Source organism: Periplaneta americana, chromosome 12, assembly GCF_040183065.1.
Source record: "Periplaneta americana isolate PAMFEO1 chromosome 12, P.americana_PAMFEO1_priV1, whole genome shotgun sequence".
Lineage (NCBI taxonomy): Eukaryota > Metazoa > Arthropoda > Insecta > Blattodea > Blattidae > Periplaneta > Periplaneta americana.
Window position 1 is genome coordinate 55,846,763 of NC_091128.1, and position 20,422 is coordinate 55,867,184.

The window sequence follows — 20,422 nt, forward strand, 5'->3', positions numbered from 1 at the left end:
CCGAGAATAATTGTGAGAGTATTATGAGGATATATTTTGGTATTTGGTGAATATTAATGATTGTTGTAGGATTGTATTATAATATACTGAGGACTAGTGAGTCGGTATATTAATGGTTGCAGTCAGCGAGTTTAGATTGCCTATAACGTCGCTAGTAGAATTACGCGGAATTTAGACAGAATGCTTCGTAGTATTGAGAATAGGCGGAACACACGAGAATATTATTAGCCAGAATGTAGAAGTTTTTAGATCACAACAAAAGTAATGGTATTTGAACAAGTCAGCATCACTTTAGCTACTGTGTGGAGTTGTAAAAGCAGTTCTGAAATCTGAAATACTTAATCATTACTCCAAATACATTTTCTGCTACTCTTCTTCCCCTACTGAAGCAGTTGCTTGCAGAGACTAAAAAAATAACTAGTACAATGCTGATAAATATATTAAGAGATGAAGAATGCAAGAAATGGTGCACACTGAAGCAGAAAGGCAGAGGTGTGGCATTATTTCAGTAATATACGCCAGCTAACCGTTGGATAACAACACTGGATGGTCTCTGTATCCGAGTGGAAGGAGGCATTTAAAATGATAGGACAAGAAACAAACGTATGAGCCATGCCAGGTCGGTCTCAGGATGGCTCCCAGTGCAGACATTGCCCTGAGATAGAAACCTTACCCCACATCCTGGGATTCTGCCAACATGGAACTCTCGTGCAGAATACTAGATGGAATGCAATACGAGAACTTTTTGGTAGAAGTCTTCCTTCCTTCTACAAAGTTCACCAAGACGCCCACTGCCTTGGAAAAGATGAAAGTTCTCGGCGAGTTGACATCATTGCCATTGATAAGGAAACGACAGAGCAGTTATCATCGATCCCACCGTGTGCTTTGAAACTGCAGTTGAACAACCTGTAGCAGTACATGAAGAAAAGAAGACCATCTATGACCCTACAATTCAATACTTTAGGGATTATCATATACAAGAACAGATTGAAGTCTTTGGACTAGTGTTCGGAGCAAGAGGAACAATTCCAAAATTCTCAGTTGAATATTTTAAGTCTTTTGGAATTCCTTTAAAAATGTTTAAAGTTATTGCTATAGATGTAATGAAACATTATGTTCATATTTTATGTAATTACCTGTACACCTAAATTACTTTATATTGTATCTAATTATTTATTAATAATCATTGAATAAACATACCTTCCCAAGGGTAGCTTCCTTTTGAAAATAATAATAATAATAATACTATAATAGAAATGTTTATTTTTATTTTTATTTGTTTAGTATGTCTTTTGGCAACCCTTACTGAAGCGCAGCTACTCTTATGGGATTTATGTATTCATTCTTTTTATCCTTTTTTCATGATAACTGGGAAATGGTTTCTTTGTGTGTTGTTAGGGGAAAATTAGTCTTTTTCAGTTCTTTTTTCCAGAGATCCATAGAAGATGCTTCTTTTCCTTTAAAGGTTCCTCTGTCAATGATATTTTTTGACTTCATAGCAGCAGCTTATGTTACTAGTTATAGTATACCCCAAGTATTTGAAGCTGTCCACTTGTTCTACTGCCTCATTTAGAATTCACACATTTACCTTTATTTTTTTTCCGATAACCATGGTCTTCATCTTGTTTGCATTTATCTTCAGTCCATCTTGCTCATGGCTATCATTTATCTCAAGTAAGATATTCCATAGTATCATCTCCTCTTCTGCTAACAACACCATATGATCAACAAATCTTATGCACTTTATTCTTCTTCTTCCTCATACTATCATCCCTCTCATGTTCTGAAAGCAGTTTTTCACGAAATCCTTCAAGTAAATGTTGAACAGAGTAGATGATAAAGGTGTAGTACAGATACAGTCCCTGTGATATGTAAACAAACAGTTCCAGGCTTTTCCACTTTTATAGATTTGCTGTGCCCATCTGTTCCTACCATTCTGGTCTTGTTTCAATTTTCTGTCTGTCATTATAGTTCTGACTTGGGTTTCCCATTTCAGTCTTGGTCTTCCACGTTTATTCTTTCCTGATAAATATTTTTGGAGCATCTTTCATTCCCCATTCTTTGTATATGGCCATACCATTTAAAAGTTTGATTTTCCATTCTTTTTATTATGAATGTATTAATTTTCGTTTCTCTCCAAAGTATTTAATTTCTAATTTTATCTTGATGTGTCTTTTGTAAACTACTCCTCGAATAGTCAAATTCGACAGTCCTAATTTGATTTCATTGTTGATTAGTTAAAGGCCAAGTTTCACTTCCGTGTAGTAAAATATTCTGTACAATACTACGATAAATTTTAATTTTGGTTTCTTTTGTAATATTTTTGTTCCAAATTATTCCATATAGTCATCTGGTAGTATTTTTTTCCAAAGCAATTTTTGTCAATATATCTCTCGACTAGGATAACAAAACATGATATGTCACTTTTTGGCCATTTTCTGTTTTTCAGCTCAGTTGGTAGACTTCATCAAGATCTATATACTGGCAAAGCTTGATATATCTAGGGTGAATAATTACAGTAATATTAAGTCCAGTCACTTCATGATATGTGAAATATTTCAATTTTGTGAGGTGGCAGAATTTGATAAATGTACATATCAAGTTTCGTCTTAGAATTTGTAAGGTGGCAAACATTGATATTTTGACATAACATGTTTGCCATCTGCTATTCCAGAAACTTTTCAAGTTAAAATGTGTGTCTTGGCACTCTCATGCAAGACAATGATTAACAGTTTTTTGAAATTTTAATTTATTATAGATTGCACTAATTTATGGCTAGAATCAGTGGTGTCTTATGTGTGCAAAATGCTTTGATGTGATCTGCATGGTTCGAAATTTCAAAGAAGAGACTCTTTAATGATACACAAAGCCCTGAACAAGTGTGGAATAATGTAACTAGAGTAGGAATATGTATTATAGTTGTGTGCTTCCTTCTCATCTCAGTGTAGTAAAATTTTAATAATGGTTATGAAGGTCACAACAGCTATAGAAGAACAAACTATTACAGACTTAGGAGGAAAAATTATGAAAATATAGTTAAAGTGGTCAACTGTGATGGAGATTACTACAATTAAGCAAGAATATAAATTTTATGGATTTGGAAGAAAATACAAAAGAAATCACAGTTAACGCAATTAATTACTAATGCATTTGCAGATCAAGAATTAGGCCTACTTGAAGTGTCTTTCATAAATAATTCCAAGTCAGGGCAAGTTACCTGGTTAAGGTTTTTTTTCCGGAATTTTCTCCCAACCCAATATGAGCAAATGCTGGGTAACTTTAGGAATTGGACCCAGACTCATTTCACTGGCATTATCACCTTCATCTCATTCAGACGCTAAATAACCTAAGATGTTAATAAGGCGTCGTAAAATAACATACTAAAATAAAATAAATTGTGGCAGTAGCAGTTGCAATTTTCTTCAGTGACTTTTTGAAAACTCATTTACCATCATGGAAACAAACTTTTCAGCATCAGATCTTTGTCAATATATGGTGTAATATCAATATTGTAGAAAATAATCTTACAGGACAATTCCTATGAAGTAAATTAACGCAAAGTATGTATCTTTTACTACACGAATTGGTATGCATTCCTGGAATGACACAAGTTCTTTTGCATTCAATCCATACATACTCGCCTTAAAAATAAATAAATAAATAAAAATGATAATATTGCTGAAATAATGCGAGATTTTTTCGTAGAGATTGAACAGCAAATTGTCATTAACAACAGAGAAGTAATAAAATATGCAGTAAATTTTGTTTTATGTAATTTAAAATGCAAATACTTATCAACATGATAAGGATAAATGATTTATCCTTCTTTATTAGCATCAGAATGATTTTGTAATAAAATTGCGGTTTCCTTGTCTGAATTCATTTGAAATCCATTACGCGTTCATTTAAACTTCTTTTCCACAGAGATCGAGACTCTTACCTTTTAAAGTATCGGATTTTTCTCTCTATTAGTGTTAACGGTAATGAACAGGACATATTACATTTTTTAGTAGTAAATTATATGTTTGTGAATTGTGATAAATCTTATGATACACGATCTGTTATGAAATTAACGAATCTGTTATGTTTTGCAAAGATAGGTGGTAATTTCCCATTGTTAAATTGCTTTTATCAAGTAGTAAGAAGGATCATGTGTCTGAATTATTTGTTAATTTTGTAAATATTGTAACTATCGAGTTGATTTCCAATAACATTTTTCATACTGTTTCACGCTTTCATGTAATAAAATAAACATTTGGTTTACATGATTCCAGTGTCTGCTGCTTTGTATTAACATTGTCTTCAGTTGTACATTTGTTGTAAAAATTTATAAAATTAATTTGCAAGTGTATTACAATAATTTAGATAAGTACTAGGAAATAAGTGAATGTATTTTGTATTACAGGAATTTTGCTCCTCGTAACTCTCATTTTGAACATGGGCCACCATCATATCATCATGATTCAGGTAAGTGTAATGTTGACTTCTTAAATATTTTATCAGTGCACCGTATATTGGCTACAAATTTATGGACTCAGTTTCACGTAATTTTTTGTATTTGAATTTTTCTTGTTGGTACTTTTTATTTTTGTGGTTATTTACCATCAGTAGCAGAAAAAAATTATAAAAGAATTCGAAGTACTGAATATGTCATAGACATGGGTTTAGTTGAAAAATGAAAGCAACCATTACCCACCAGACACTAAAAAAAAACTTGCACTTCTGGAAGTGAGGTTCTGCTGCGATTTTTTTTTTTTTTTTCATGGAAGTTGGGACATTCTGCTGACTGTCTACCAGGACACATCAAATGTTTCACATACTGCTTACTGTTTTAGAAACTGTTGCAACAGAGGTCTAGTTAAATTCATATTAAGTCTGCAGTATATTTTACCAAAAGAGAACTTCTGATAGAAGTGACAGTTTCGTTCATTGAGCTGAAGGCTCTTTCATGATTTACTGTGGATATTGTTATCATGTTAACAGTAATTAAGAAGAAGATCATCCAGTTACGGTGAATGTCTTTAGAAGTAAACATTTCACTGTGCCATGGAACTAACATTTCCAATGTTTCGTAACTACATACCATTCGTAATTTTAACTGTACATTTGATTTTTAATGAGTCTTAGGTTGAAAGGAATATATTTCATATCTGTAATTTTTCCAAATGGTGTTGTGAGTTTATAACAAAATATCAAATAATAGGAGGAGAAAATTTTGTCCTGTATGAGTAGAAGATAAACATTGTCCTTCGTAATGGGACAAAAATAGTTTATAAATACGAGGGCTTTTCAAAAAGTTTCCATACTGTAAATCCTGGAGTGGAGACGAAAGGACGGAGAACGTTGGGGGTAGCAGGTGTTATAAGGTGTAGTATGACGCATCATCATAGCAAGTCTGTTGTCGTAGCGGTTAGTCTGATGGTTGCTACGTGAGGTTGAACATGACAGCAAAACTTGAAAATTGCACCAAATTTGAACAAGTTCAGAGATACGTTTTTTGTGGGCAGAAGGTGTACTAGGTTCACAGATCCATCAAAGAATGTGTGCTCAGTATGGTGACAATGCTGTCTTGCATAGAGTTGTATATGAGTGGATAGAAAAGTTTGAATGGCAGAACAAGTGTGACTGATTCTAAGTGCTTGGGTCATCTGGTGACAGCCTCAACTGTTGAAAATGAAGAACAAGCTAGGGATATGATCCTGGAAGACCGAAGGGTGTCGATAGAGGAAGTTGCACAAAAACTGGATATCAGCATTTGGATTTGCATATTCTCTGGTTCACAATAATCTTGGATTCTCGAAAGTTTCTGCTAAGTGGGTTCCAAAGCAACTGACCGATGAGCATAAGCACAACCGCATAGACATGTGTTTCCGCTGTTTGACACATTATCGTGAAAAAAAAAAGGGTGACAACTTTCTGCTGAGGATTGTGACCAATGATGAAACATTGTTGTTGCTGTTTTCTAATGCCAGGCATTTGACAATAAAGTCATTTGACCTCTTGCACTCCAATATTTTTCAAAGATATTATCATGGCCAGCCACTGAAGCACAGATTTTGAGATGTTCTGAATCCATTTCTTGATTTGAGTTGCACAATGGACAGTTAGGAGACTGATATATTCCAATTCTATGCAGATGCTTGGTCAAACAGTCATGGCCTGTTGCCAATCTAAATGCAGCTACAGATGATTTGCGTGGTAAATTGGGAATCAACTGTGGATTGTGATGCAGAGAGTTCCATTTTTTCCCTTGAGATTGTGTTATCAGATTTTGTTTGTTGAAGTCAAAGTAACTTATGTAGATTTAATAAATCTTTTCACAGAGTAATATGTAGATTTAGTAACAGGTCTGTAAGTAGCAGTGCTGCCCTTCTTTGCTAAAGCATCTGCATTCTCGTTTCCCAGGATTCCACAATGGGGTGGTATCCATTGGAATACAATTCTTTTATTGAGTGTTATTAGTTGAGAGAGCATTTTAGTTATTTCTGCTGTTTGAAATGAAGGTGTGTGTTTAGAGACTATTGATAGAATAGCTGCTTTGGAGTCTGACAATATAACTGCATTCTTAAATTTATTGATGTGGCAGAGAAGATTCTTGAGACTTTCACTTATTGCAATGATTTCTCCATCAAAACTTGTTGTTCCATACCCAAGAGATCTATAAAGTGAGAAGAGACAGCATGTAACACCTGCACCTGCACCTTGTTCCCTGGAGATCAAGGATCCATCGGTGTATAAATGAAGCCAATTTTGTGGACAATGATGAAACGTGGGTTCACCATTATGAACCCGAAAGCAAGAAGAAAAGCATGCAGTGGAAGCATCCGGCATATTCTGTTTCCAAAAATTTCAAGACGCAACCATCGGCAGGCAAGGTGATTTTGACTGTCTTCTGGGATTCTCTAGGGCCTATTCTTGATGTTGGGGCCTTGGTAGCTCGATTGGTGGTTAAAACACACATGGACTGTAGATTTAATGTGTTTTATTGTTTGGCAGCATCTTGCTGCAACAGCACACTTCCATGACACAGACGCCTTCATATGGCAGAGTTGCCAACCTTGAAGTCCCAAACACTTGAGACATACCAGGAATGGGGAGTAACCATCACAAGTGCATCCAATTCTCACATGCTTCGGACGGAACTGAAACCTGCAGTCTGCTCTAAAAGAAGAGGGAGACTGTCAGATGGCATCCTGTTGTTGCATGACGTCCATCTGCATTCTGCAGACCACACGGTACAAACTATAAGACAGCTGAAGTGGGAAATCCTGGAATGTCCAGCCTATAGTCCAGATTTGGCGCCATCTGATTTTCATCTTTTTGGGCCACATAAGGAGACACTCGGGGGAGGAGATTTGCAAGTGGTGAAGATGTAAAGTTAGCAATGCTACGTTCACGACCAAAGACTTTTTATTCCGATGGCATTAAGAAGTTGGTAGGATGCGGGAGAAATGTATTGAAGAGCTGGGTGATTATGTGGAAAAATAATAGTTTGTTTGTGTATGCTGCAAAGAAATAAAATAATATGACACAAGTGCAGTAACTTTTTGGAAAGCCCTTGTATATATACTGTGGTTTTATTGAAAAACAAGCTCTTGAATTTACAGGCTGCCTTTATAGACAAGGTAGAAATGGTTTCAAGAAAAGAAAAGGAGATCATAATTAAATATGTAAAGTTAAATAATTACTTGCAAGTTTTATCGTGTGAAAGATTAGAACATTCGTAAGAGAATAAAGCTGCTGCCAATGTTAACTCAAACAGTAGTGAGTTGAATTCAAGGTCTGAGAGATTACACTTGGGCATAAATTCAAATTCTGCTTGGTTCTGATTACCTTCCCCCCTCTCACACCAACTTTAAGATGAATGTTATTGTTAATGACACAGCTCATTGGATCTGGAAGAAATGAAGGTTGAGTTAGTTGTGTACTGGGACTAGGAGACAAGGAAAGGGGAGGGGAAAGTGAGAAGTACAATCTAGTATGCATTATAAAAACATTAACTCATCTATTTCATACTCAATTCCACACTTGAAGTGGATAAATGAAATGTTATTTTAAAGAAGTAGAAGAGTGCTGAACGGAGTGTATTCACCCCAGAGGTACCACTAACCTTACCCCCACTCAACAACCATCCCTTAACTTTCTCTAAGTTCCAGGTGTTATGAGCTGTGTCACTTGCTATAGCTAACCTCATGGTGAATCCTCACACTCAAAATAACATCTCACTGTCACCATCTCCAACAGTCACAACAAGCCTTCAGGCTGCAGTGTATTCTGAGCAGATGGAAGTTCATAATGCTTACTTACGTACTTACTGGCTTTAAAGGAACCCAAAGGTTCATTGCCACCCTCACATAAGCCCACCATTGGTCCCTACCCTGAGGAAGACCAATCCAGTCTCTATCATCATATCCCACCTCTCTCAAATACATTTTAATATTATCCTCCCATCTATGTCTCGGCATCCCCAAAGGTCTTTTTCCCTCCGGCCTCCCAGCCAATTCTCTAAATGCATTTCTGGATTCGCCCATATGTGCTACATGCCCTGCCCATCTCAAACGTCTGGGTTTAATGTTCCTAATTATGTCAGGTGAAGAATACAATGCGTGCAGTTCTGTGTTGTGTAACTTTCTCCATTCTCCTGTAACTTCATCCCTCTTAGCCCCAAATACTGGGTGTTCAGTTCAAAGTGTGTCATGGTTCGCTGTATGCCGTCATATGGCTAGTCGATGAGCCTAGAGAATTCAATCTTCCTACACTTCCGCAGAGGTGTATTATCTATGAGTCAGAGAAGTTGCATAGCGAGTACGGCGTTCATTCTGAAGAGTACTTACTGATATGTAGACTACGGCAACGCCAGTAGTGGCAGGAATATGAACTGTTTGAAAACATGTACTGAGGTGGGTTTTTTTTTCTTACTGTCAGGATATGGGGAGAGGGTTAAGACGATTTCTTACGTATTTGTTGACATTAACATGGACGGTCAACATGGACACGGAGCATTTGATTTGTGTTGTGGAATGTTGCCATACGCAACCGATAACAAGTACCCCGCGTACGACTTGGCCGCGCAAAACACAGTTCGAAAGAGGTTATGGTAGCACACAGACCATACAGACCGCCATCTGTTGCTACGACGTTCAAGTTATACCGTACACGTTCTCAAGTTCAGATTGAACGCCTTGATTAATAGGCAACTTCTCTGACATAAAAGCTGAAACTCGCTTCAAATCGCTGACTCACAACAGTGACGTCATGACACTTTGAAATGAACACCCAGTATTTTCCTAAGCACCTTATTCTCAAACACCCTTAACCTATGTTCCTCTCTCAAAGTGAGAGTCCAAGTTTCAGAATCATACAGAACAACCAGTAATATAACATAATGCTCTTCTCGTTTCTAAAATTTTCAGTAATGTCTTTTTAATTTGTTTTAGGGTCTCTTTCTGGACCCAGATCTCAGCATTATTCTGATATGGATAGAGATAGTCATCCGGTACGAGGATCATATAGAGGATATCATCGAGGTCGAGGAAGGCTAATGCATGGTAAATATGTCTGAATGTAATTGCACTTTTACTATGTCACCTTCAGAATAAAATCTATCTACCTGTAAAGTGACCTTTATAGGGATACTGATTACTGTCCAAGAAAAATAAATTCGTCTCCTTCAGACAAATATTACATATATGAAATGTTTCAGGTGGATACCGTGGCAGTCATATCCACCACCAACCTCCACCTCCAGGCCTTAGTCGTGGGAGTATTCATAATGGAAACCAGGCAGGGTGAGTTTGTAAAAAATCGTATATCTACCTGAGAATTTGTAGTTTTATGAGTGTGTGTCATATAATGAGGCACAGAAACAAAGTAATTCCACTGCATTAATAATAACGAAATAAATTTGATACATGCATTGCACCAAATAATGATACAGTTGTTGAGTGAAGTTCACATTGCTGAAGTTACTTATTTCTGCCAAAGTGAAAAATTATATATAGTTGTAATTATATGGTGAACAAATGAAGTCATCTGAGTTATTATTTCTACTCATTACGGTATTTGTTTACAACCTAAAAACAGAAGAGCAAGCAGCTCTGTGTTTGTCTAAATGTACAATAAAATACTACAAACTGTGGAACATTGGAATTATTTTATTCTGTATTTTCTTTTATAGGACAATTGATGATCCACTGGAGGCATTTGAACGTATGTTGAGAGAAAAAGATGAACGTGACCATAAGTTGCGACGTGGAAGGCGTTCACGTTCACCTCGATCTTATTCACCACGCTCTCGCTCACGCAGTACCAGTTCACGTTCCTATACACGCTCTCGGTCGAGGTCTCGGACCAGATCAAGAACTCGATCTAGAACAAGGACACCTAGATCCCGCACACCAAGATCCAGGACTCCACGCAAGAGATCTCGTACTCGAACGAGGACAAGATCACGCACAAGATCCTTCACTATTAGCAGGTGTGCATAGCTAGCAGATATTAATGGATACTTATGCTCGTAAAGTGAACAAGTTAAAAAAAAAAATCATTTTGAGATATCATTATTCTTTCTTTTTCCATCTTTTTCTCAGGCAACTGACACTTCATCCTTGTGGATCATTAAATCGCACTGTCTTTGTTAATTGGGAGTGGTCCTTCAAGACAATGTTCAGGTGGATACCGTGGCAGTCTAAGTAACTACAGTTCCTTCTGAATTAAATTTATTTTGGAACATTTAAAATTAGTAATGAAAAAGTAATTGTCATCTTCATGATACCATTTGTTTACCAGTGCAGCATAAAGAAACATGATGATATTATCATTCAAATACAGATTTCTTTCAGATAGCAATGGAAAATGTAATTCATACAAATCTCATTAGTTGAATTTCGTGCAATCCTTTATTGATATGGCATTTTTTTTAAGGATGGCAAGATGATAACCTGGTTTATAATAGAGAATAGTGTAAAGGAAAAGGGAAGAGAAAAACAAATGTGACAGGGTGTACTGGGAATTTAACTCTCACGATATGTAGCTGGTCAGTCAGTCTGTACATAGTAACCTAAACAAACGTTGTATGTGTTACAAAAGAACAGCATCGTATAGCTTCCTAAGTCTTTAGACATTTGTTGTTTTATTTTTAAAGTTCAGTATAATTCTGCACTTAAAGAAAAACCACTGACGTGAGGAAAAATGCTGAAAAAATTCTGCAGGTTATAGTTAGATCACAAATGCAGGTATATTATACTGTACTTCGAGTCTCTGCACATATATCTTGCATCATAATCATGTATGAGGGACTCGGGGAGGTTAAGTATCATCTGATATTAGAATACTGTCGTTTTGCTAATTTATCTTTGTCACTAACAAGAAAAGGATACACTTTTTAAGGTCACAACTATTAATGACACTGTTTCGAATGGAATTTTCTAATGTAAGGCAACATATAATAAGGTCAAATTATATAATACTCAATAGAGTGCAGAGTTATTTTCAACGAAAGTTGCAGTCTGCCAGTTCCTCTTCTAATGTGCCTATATTCTTCCTGTTTCTGTCAGCTGTGCTGTAGTACGGGACACAAGAATGCGAGCTTGAAGTTCTACTGGTTCCCCACTCTTCTACACCCCTCGCCAGGCAGTGTTGTCATGTTGTGTGTCATACCTTTAGTTGACTGCTTCGTCTCGAAATGAAAAGTTCCTGTTTTTTGTAATCGGCAATTTTATTAAGTTGTGATCTATGTATTACTATGAGCGACAGAAAATAGTTAAGATAATACTTCCGATTATGCATCTTAACTCCCGTGATAAGTAAAATACTCATGCTCTTTGTTATACTTATTGTTTTTTAATTGTTGTGCATTAAAAATATTAATATTCAGATTATTAATTATGTTTGTATACAATAGACATGAGAGAATAAATTTTCAAAAGTGACTTTATTCAAATATATTTTGTTTTCTTTCAACATACAATTGAAGGCTAATTTAAGAATGTTTTAAAATTCTTAAAATTACGTACCTTCATAACAGATTCCTGTGACGATTAAAATACTCAAACTCGTAAGTTGTGCTTACTGTTTTTAATTGTTTGCATTATAAAATATTAATATTCAGGCTATTTAATATGTACATAATAAAATTAATAGAGAATACATTTTCAAATGTGACTTTATTCAGTTATATTTTGTTTTCTTTCGAGATACAAATTAAGGCTAATTTAAGAACAATCCTGTCAAGTTCATAAAACTAGGCTATCTACTTATGTAACCTTCATAACAGAAGCGACAAACTTTTAAAGAATAAAGAACACATTAATTATTTCCTCTTAAGCACTGGTTTACTTTTAAGATATACATATGCCCCTTTTACAAGAGTAGAAAAAGAGAGAGAGAGAGACGGAGTATCAGCTAACTGTACAACATCACACTGGCTATGCATGACCTTCAGATCCATATTCTGATGTTCCTTAATATAGCTCAAGGTCCTAGAATCGAGACTGGTGTTGGAGAGGTACCGAGTTTAGACCTATTCAGTATACACTCCCATATGGGTCATTCCATATCATATCAACAAGGCACTCAACCCGACCGACTCAGATTTCTTTCAAAATTTGAGGGTTTGTTTTACCTGCCACGCTAACTAAAACTGCCGAGTTTCATATGTCCTGTGCTTTTCGTTTTCTGTCAGTGGCGTTTCAAACATGAAAAAAAATAATATTTTTGTAAGCACGCCTCTTCAATTAAAATTATATATCTCAAAAACATCTCCAGATAAATTTACAAAAATTGGGTGATACATTCTTAATATGTGATAGTTTTTATTGCTTATATTGTTTTCTGCATGTATTCAATTATACTAAAAAAACATGGTGAAACAATTTTCATATATTCATATTTAAAAATGCAGGGGTTCTATTTTAAGGAAAAAAATATATAGTACGCCTCAATTAGTGATATAATGAACTGATGAGTTTCAACTTGGAATCATCATAGGTTACAAAGATAAAAATTATTATGTCACTGCAAGCGTAAGCTAACCGTATAAGTCGCGATAATTATGTCCCACACATTCGTTGTATTTAATTATATTTGATCATATTCTTGAATGTCACTATGTAATTTAACATGTAGTACATAATTCGATTTTTTTTAATTATTACCTCAAATAAATTATTGACACAAGGATTTTGTTAAACCTGAAGTTCTCTAAGAAATGCTTATCTTTCATTGCTGAGATGAAATAGCCTGATCATCTTTCCAGACAGGATGCTGCGTTGATTCAGCTGCATTTTAAAACTGCTTAGCAAGTATAATACCCGTTCTAAACAGCAGTACTGTATGAAACTTGTGTTCCAGGCACTGCGGTGGATTTTGCAAATCGAAGAGCAAGCATTTTTTCCTCTTCAGTATAGCTTTTTTCAGTCACATAAACGGTAGTAATGTTTGGGAGATGATCCCTTGTCCAGTCGTACAATTCCCTAGGTGTAGTTATTTGTTTATCGGATGGTCTCTGCAAACTAGCACAAGCTGCAAACCTTTTAAAGTGTCCCACCTACAACGTCGCATGCTCTTTTGCCATGCGATATGCAAAAATAATGCAATTCTGTTGGAAATCCAAAATCTTCTTCATGTAATGTGAGGTTCAGGAAATTTTTTCATATTTTTATACTGAGCAGAGAATCCATCGGAGAAATACATAATTTTTGTGGTGAATTACAGATGTTTGTTTTAATGACTCCATTAGATATTTTTGAAACAAATGTACAGCTGTAGTGTCATATTTCGGGCAGTGTGAAATTATTACCAGATTTTTAATAGAGACCGTATCGGATGACGATTCGTTATAATATATTACGAAAGTATGAATGGTTGTCTGCACATTAGTCCTGTGATATGACTGAATTTCATCTTCGATTACGAAATAGTTTTCATCGAAGTCGCATAACACAAAAAGCTGGCATGGCTGTAGAAATGATTTCATATCACGTAGAAACTTACTTTGTTCAGAGGATATAAATGAGTGAGTCAGTAAATCACCAAGTTTCTCCAAGAGACAGTCGAAAAATCTGTCTGTGGGTTTCATTATGGTCTCAAGCGTTGATCGGTCAGTCGTCATCCACTGCTTGTAGGTCACTGATTCACTGCAGTGTTATTCGAAACATTTCTCTAAACCCTCTCTTATTTTGAATGGTTCAGGACATTCTGTACATTTCCTGAAAAAGAAATTTATATGAGGAGGATTGCACACCATAGTAGCCAAGAAATGTTGATAAGTTGGAAGGTATAAAGAAAAATTTTTTTTGAAATCCACGTAGACCTGAAACTTTAATGAATTGCTTCAGGCATAAGTTTTACATTCTGATAAGGACTCAAACACAGACAGTATAGTTCCACTAACTCCAGCTCGAATACAGTTTCTTGGTCTAAGAGCTGAAAATTTGGAGAGTATTACCTTCATTTCAGGGTTAGAATTTTTAAACACTGTATATAATTCATTTCTGCTCATGTGATTTACTCCCTGATTCTTTAATCACAACAAATATTTCTTACCAGGCATCATTCTGCTTATCTCATCAGAACAACAGAATTATTTAACTTTACCGGCAACAGCCGCGAGCAAGGGTTTTCCAGTTTTCGGATTTGGTCAATACAAAATTCCCTTTCCCTTTGCCAGGACTTTGGCTTTCCGAATTATATATTCGAAAGCTGAAAGAAACTCTTTTTTATATTATTTACGCTCCAGCTTTTTAGGTAATAGTGTTAAAATGGCGATTTTCTCACTTTAACCTGAATTTTGAAAATTTTCCTGCAACTGAGACAAAATTTCAGAATCAGAAAGGTCCTGGTTCCTCGGCGTCTTTAATATTGAAGACTTTATCTTTTACAATATTTTCAAATTTCTGTCTCTTATATTTCTCTTGTTGTAGCCTTTTTTGTTTAATAAGGAACACACCTTGGTGAAAAAGACTTGTATTTAATTAACTTACATTTGCTGTAGAATCGACGTATTCTTAATTACTAGAGTCATTCTGAGGGTTCTGCGTAATAGCATCCTATTACTTTTTTTTTTCTTTGTGACACATAGGGCACACCTTTTGTTCCTGTTTTAAATCAGGAAATATATTAAGCATCCACGATATAAGACTTCTTAAATTTTTCCTCTAATTACAATGCCCTGATTTCTTGAAGGGATTGCAGCAAACATAGGCCTATAACTTAAAACGCGACTCCATTACATCGCACAAAACTAACGACACTGCACTTGAAACAGATCACACGTTTTGTATAAATTGAAGACTGTATAAACTGCCACTCATGACAGCCTGACAGATCGATGATGCAGCTTATCAGACAAGTACGAACTCGTGCGCATGCAGTGTTGGTGTAAGATGGGTTTAAGTGCTACAAATCAATACACTGATATATTTTTTTTACTGATATTCCTGAAACGTTTCCAAAATGAAACTTACACCAAGGGGAGAATACTCTTACCTCTGTAACATACATTTTTCGCGAAATAATTTATGACCCGCATTTATAGATATTCAGTGTTAAAATGTGTTTCACGTGACCATTCAATAAAGAATTCATTACTTTGATGCAAACCTATTTTTATTGAAACGTATGATCCCTTAGCTTTAAAATAAGCCCAAGTTTAAGATTCTACCTCAATTAGAAGAGAAGTTATGAATTATTTTTATTGACGTAGTATGCGACATTTTTACATTTTTTCTCATATTGACAGAATTGCTGTATGGATATCGTGCATTATTGAGGGCTAAAATTTTATATAATTAATTAACTTAAGGTTCTTCACCATCCCACCAAATTTAATGAAAATCTGAGGTGGTAGGGTTGAAAAGTCCACTTTTTTGTGTTGATTTGACATGGAATGGCCCATATTATTTTATGTTTAATGCTGTCACTATAATTTATTTATGAATATGTTACTCGTATGTTTAAGTAATAGCACAGGAGGTGTGTTATTTCTTTCTTTAATGCAGTGCCTTACTGTGAGCAGTACTATCTCACTTTTATCCATACCCTGTGTTACATTTAAAGGCATATTTCTGTCTCGTGGAAAGAAGGAGTATGGTATTGGAATCTTCGACCACCCAACAATCACGCTGTTCCTTTGTTCATTGAAGTACTGTGTGTGCCGTTAGAGTGTGACTGCTTTTAGTTGACTATCATATGATGTTGTTAGCGTTATCAAATGCTTGGCTCTGGCAACGAAGCCATTAGCTCTCCTGCTCTCCAGTATCTCTCCGTGTCAGCCATTGATCAAAGTTAATTTGTGTAAATTGTTATTGAAATGAAATTAAAATTACCCATGTTGATAAAGAAAGAGATATGGGGCATAATTAAAATTGTGTAGAAAAAACTGTGTTCACATTTGATTTGAATCTGTACATAGAATGCTAGTTTTTTTGTTGAGTTTTTAAATTCAGAAACCTAACTTGATGTTATAGTCATGATATTTTCAGTGTAAACTCTATGTTTTTTGTTTAATTTTCAAGTATGTTATTCGTCATAACTTCCGAAAGTAGAGATTTAATCTATGTTGCTTTACTTTTAGGGGGATAGTTTAATTATTTGACTCTTGAGAGAGATTCTGTGCCAGTAGAAGATATCTAGATAGTAACTTCGGTAATCATTTGTCTTCAAAGTGTCAGATATTTGAATAACAGTTTAATAATCTTTATTTTAACTTTGCCAATTCCTGTACTTTATTCTTTATGTCTATTACAGATCTCGATCTCGTTCATTTTCACGATCTCCCACTCCTAGACCACATTCACCACGTGGAGGTCGAGATTATTCACCTCGAAGGAGAGCTTCTCCACGTTACCGCACACCACCAAGGTCTCCACCAAGGTATGGAGTTGGACTTATGAGATTTGGAATACACAATAAGACCAATACTAGGAGATGGGTCATTAGTACATTAAAATGCATAATCTCATAGCTGGATATGAAATTTACTATGTAATGCTAGTTTTAGAAATTCAACTTTAAACATACACTGATAATATTGAAATAATTCACTATTTTTCGGACCTTGAGACACACTTCTTCCTACATCTTACGTAAGGGGGGGGGGGACACACACATGCTGTAAAATGGCCTCAGCTAGAGTGAGAAGTAAATACTGGATGAATGTTAGACCACAAAAGTAATATCTCTCTGTCCACCAAAATGATTTTTTGTGAAACAAGATGGATGGTTGGTCGCACATAATATCATAGATGTTGTAGGGACACCTTCTTGGTGTTACCATTTCTGATGAATTACCATGTCACTCATACTGGCACTGCACAAAAGATGCCAGCTTTATCAAATCAAAAACATAGTGGAGTTTCATATATTTTTATCGCGAAAGAGGGGGGAATAAAAGAGATATGATAAGATAAGATTATTTATTAGCCTTAGAAATTAAAATTAATTCATGAATTCGTTAGAATAAGTAATAATCAGGGCCCGGATTTTCATGATCTAAAAATTCTTGAAAAATGACCTACAAAATGATTCTAAAATTTAATGAAAATGATATAATAATAACAAAAAATGACCTAAAAATTGGAATTTTTATTTTAATTAATAATTGTTTGTATTAAATTACTGTACAAAAGTTATAGAGTAAAGTTTATTGAATTAATAAGCATATATACTTAATTTTTAACAATTAGAAAAGTAGAAAACAAGAATAAAATAGCAGAAATGCTTTACATGGCCCCTTGACTTCTAGTGTCTCCACAATGACATTAGCTATGCACCTGCTCTTTAACGTCAGGTGTCTCGTTGATGGAAACAAAAATCTTCTTTTCGTGAACTTGGTCTCTGATTCTTGTCAAAGTGTTATCATAGCATAGAGGTACATAGTTCTTTCACAAAGTGGATTCGTCAGAGATGGAATTACCTGTATGCCGCTCCAGAAAGTCCTTGAATTTTGAGGTGGTGGCGGTGTACGATCATCCTCTCCTCCTCCACTTCTTCTTATAGCGGCTGTTATTCGCCAGATGTATGGTACATTGGATGATTGGATGTGCGCAGTGGAAGACTTTTAGAAATAAATAGTGTGAATTTGTATAACAGATGTAATTAACAAATAATGGATAACAATATTACATGAATGATGAATGAAATGACATGTAGATATGAAATTAAGTGAATGAAAATATTACAAGTTAATCTGAATAACCAGTGAACCAATAACTGAATCGTGGAGACTTTAACTACACTGGGCGAACATACTTACAAGTCGTAATACAATCTAATACACCCATTTCTCAATAATCAGTTGCTGACGTATTAAACATTTAGTCATTGAAAGATTCTCTCAAAAAAAAAATATATATATATTCAACTAGATATAAACCTCAACATGAACGCCCAGTCAATATGCCAACTCATAACACATGCCCCATTCAATTACAGATAACATGAAATCTGATTAACCAAATTCAACGTACACATGAACTCAGTATTTCACAAAGAATTTACCCAATACAAAGTGTCACACGACTGATCACTATATAAATTACCAATTCCACATATGTCTCACATAAACTGTGCAGATAGCACTAACAATAATCTCTGTACCTTACAATCAAACAATGCCCAAGAGAGAGAGAGACAGAGAGAGAGAGAGAGAGATACGATAGATAATAAATAACCGACGATAATTTCAAATACAAATAGTCGTTTGAATAGCAACTGAAACTCAGTGCACTCGATTCCTGAATACCGGTGTGGAAACCAATAATAACCAATATGGAGTAGGAAGTACTAGAATAGATAACGAGGCCCATACTATTCTAGTTCATTACACCATCTGTTACAATGTAAGCCAAGAGATCGTAATCACTATGCTATCACCAAAAACCACCTTGGAACTTCAATACTACCTCACATATCAAAGTTATATCTCATCACGTAATCCCCCAATACCATACAACCTCACATATCACAATTGCATCACTTCACATAATCCCATTTACTTAACCCAAGACGTATCATCAGCGAGTGATTTCCATACACGATCCACCACAATATCTCTAACACATACTACCAAAAATAACAATAATATCACAACCCAAATTTGCCTACTCCAATAATAACAAATCTGATACAACTTATTGCCGCACTAAATCCCAAAATATATTTGAAACAAGATTTCATATAATCCATAAATTCTCAAGTGAAATATAATGATACACTATTGTCGAACAATCTAACACGACGAACTTAAGTTACAAGTGTAGAATACAATTCGAGCTCTATTTCCTGAGTGCACGTCGATTCCCTGAATGAAGTTGTCGGTACGCGGCCTGGCTGCTGAGTAGTGTTGTCAATACGGGCTCCGGCTCCTGAGTAATGTTACATATAACTGTGCGTAGCCAAGTAACCTCGCTTTCCCTCTCTCTTTGTCTGACGTAACCAACCGGCCAATAGGAAAATTTGGATAAGAAAATGAAGGAAATAGTAGCGCTATCTATGACATATCGTCTGAGAGCACTCTGTCGGGCGAAGTGACATGTGGAGAACTAGGATGTCGAGCACTGCTCAATTTATTGTTCGGTAATTTCCATGAAGGAATATTAGCTGAAGCAAGAACATTGCACAAATCAGTGAAAAACATAAAGATGCAGTTGTAGTTGCAGCTACACTTTGTCCAATTAACAGCTGAGATGTTTTCTTGTTCGTGTTTTGAATAGTGCATACATGTTTATCGTGGCCAATGTGTTGCTGCACAGTGAACCGTTTATCCGCTGATGCTTCAACCTCACACAGTTTGTAAATCAAATTTCACCATCTGTAGAGAATATTTCCTCACCGAACTCTAAAACAAGTTGTCTTAAATGCCATACTTTGAAAGGTTTGACCGTAGGCATAATAACATTAATATTGGAACGGGTTAGTTTTTAAAATACTTTTCTTTTTAATAGTACCTGCAACTAAAATATTGTGTCTGAAACTTTCTTCATTGAAAACTTTATTGCAACTGAAGGTTAAATGGTTTCATAATCGCGTTCGCATAACAAGGAATAAGTCTCATTGTTGTAAATTATAAATTAGAATTATAAATTTTATTGTTGTAAAATCTGTCACAAGAGAAAATTCGTGTATTATAGTCACGTCGCTCTTATTTCCAGCAGTCAATCACATTGCATATCTGTTACATTCAAATGTCTGCATCTTGGCATTGGCTGCTGTAGAGATTAGCACTTCCTAAGGCTCAATAAATACTGGGTATAATTGTTCGCCATTTTTGTTCTTTTGTTTCCATTTGCCGCAAGCAGTTGAAAACTCGACACGATGTGATATATATTACCATTTGTTTGTTCGTTTCTTCCAGTAGATCAATGTAGATACGACAAAATATAATGCAGAAAGCAGATTGCATTTTTGAAATCCCGTTGATGTC

At 35.3% G+C, this 20,422-nt stretch overlaps 1 protein-coding gene across 7 annotated transcripts in view; it reads left to right on the forward strand.

Annotated features, from left to right (window-relative positions):
- The window catches only part of snama (something that sticks like glue), a 311,868-nt gene that overhangs the window by 149,366 nt on the left and 142,080 nt on the right, over positions 1 to 20,422 (forward strand). For all 7 annotated transcript variants that reach the window (XM_069841358.1, XM_069841357.1, XM_069841356.1 and 4 more), the window contains 5 exons: positions 4,406 to 4,467; positions 9,438 to 9,548; positions 9,704 to 9,788; positions 10,178 to 10,477; positions 16,747 to 16,872. In XM_069841358.1, coding sequence (XP_069697459.1) covers positions 4,406 to 4,467; positions 9,438 to 9,548; positions 9,704 to 9,788; positions 10,178 to 10,477; positions 16,747 to 16,872 — 684 coding nt within the window. The remainder of the gene's footprint in view (positions 1 to 4,405; positions 4,468 to 9,437; positions 9,549 to 9,703; positions 9,789 to 10,177; positions 10,478 to 16,746; positions 16,873 to 20,422) is intronic.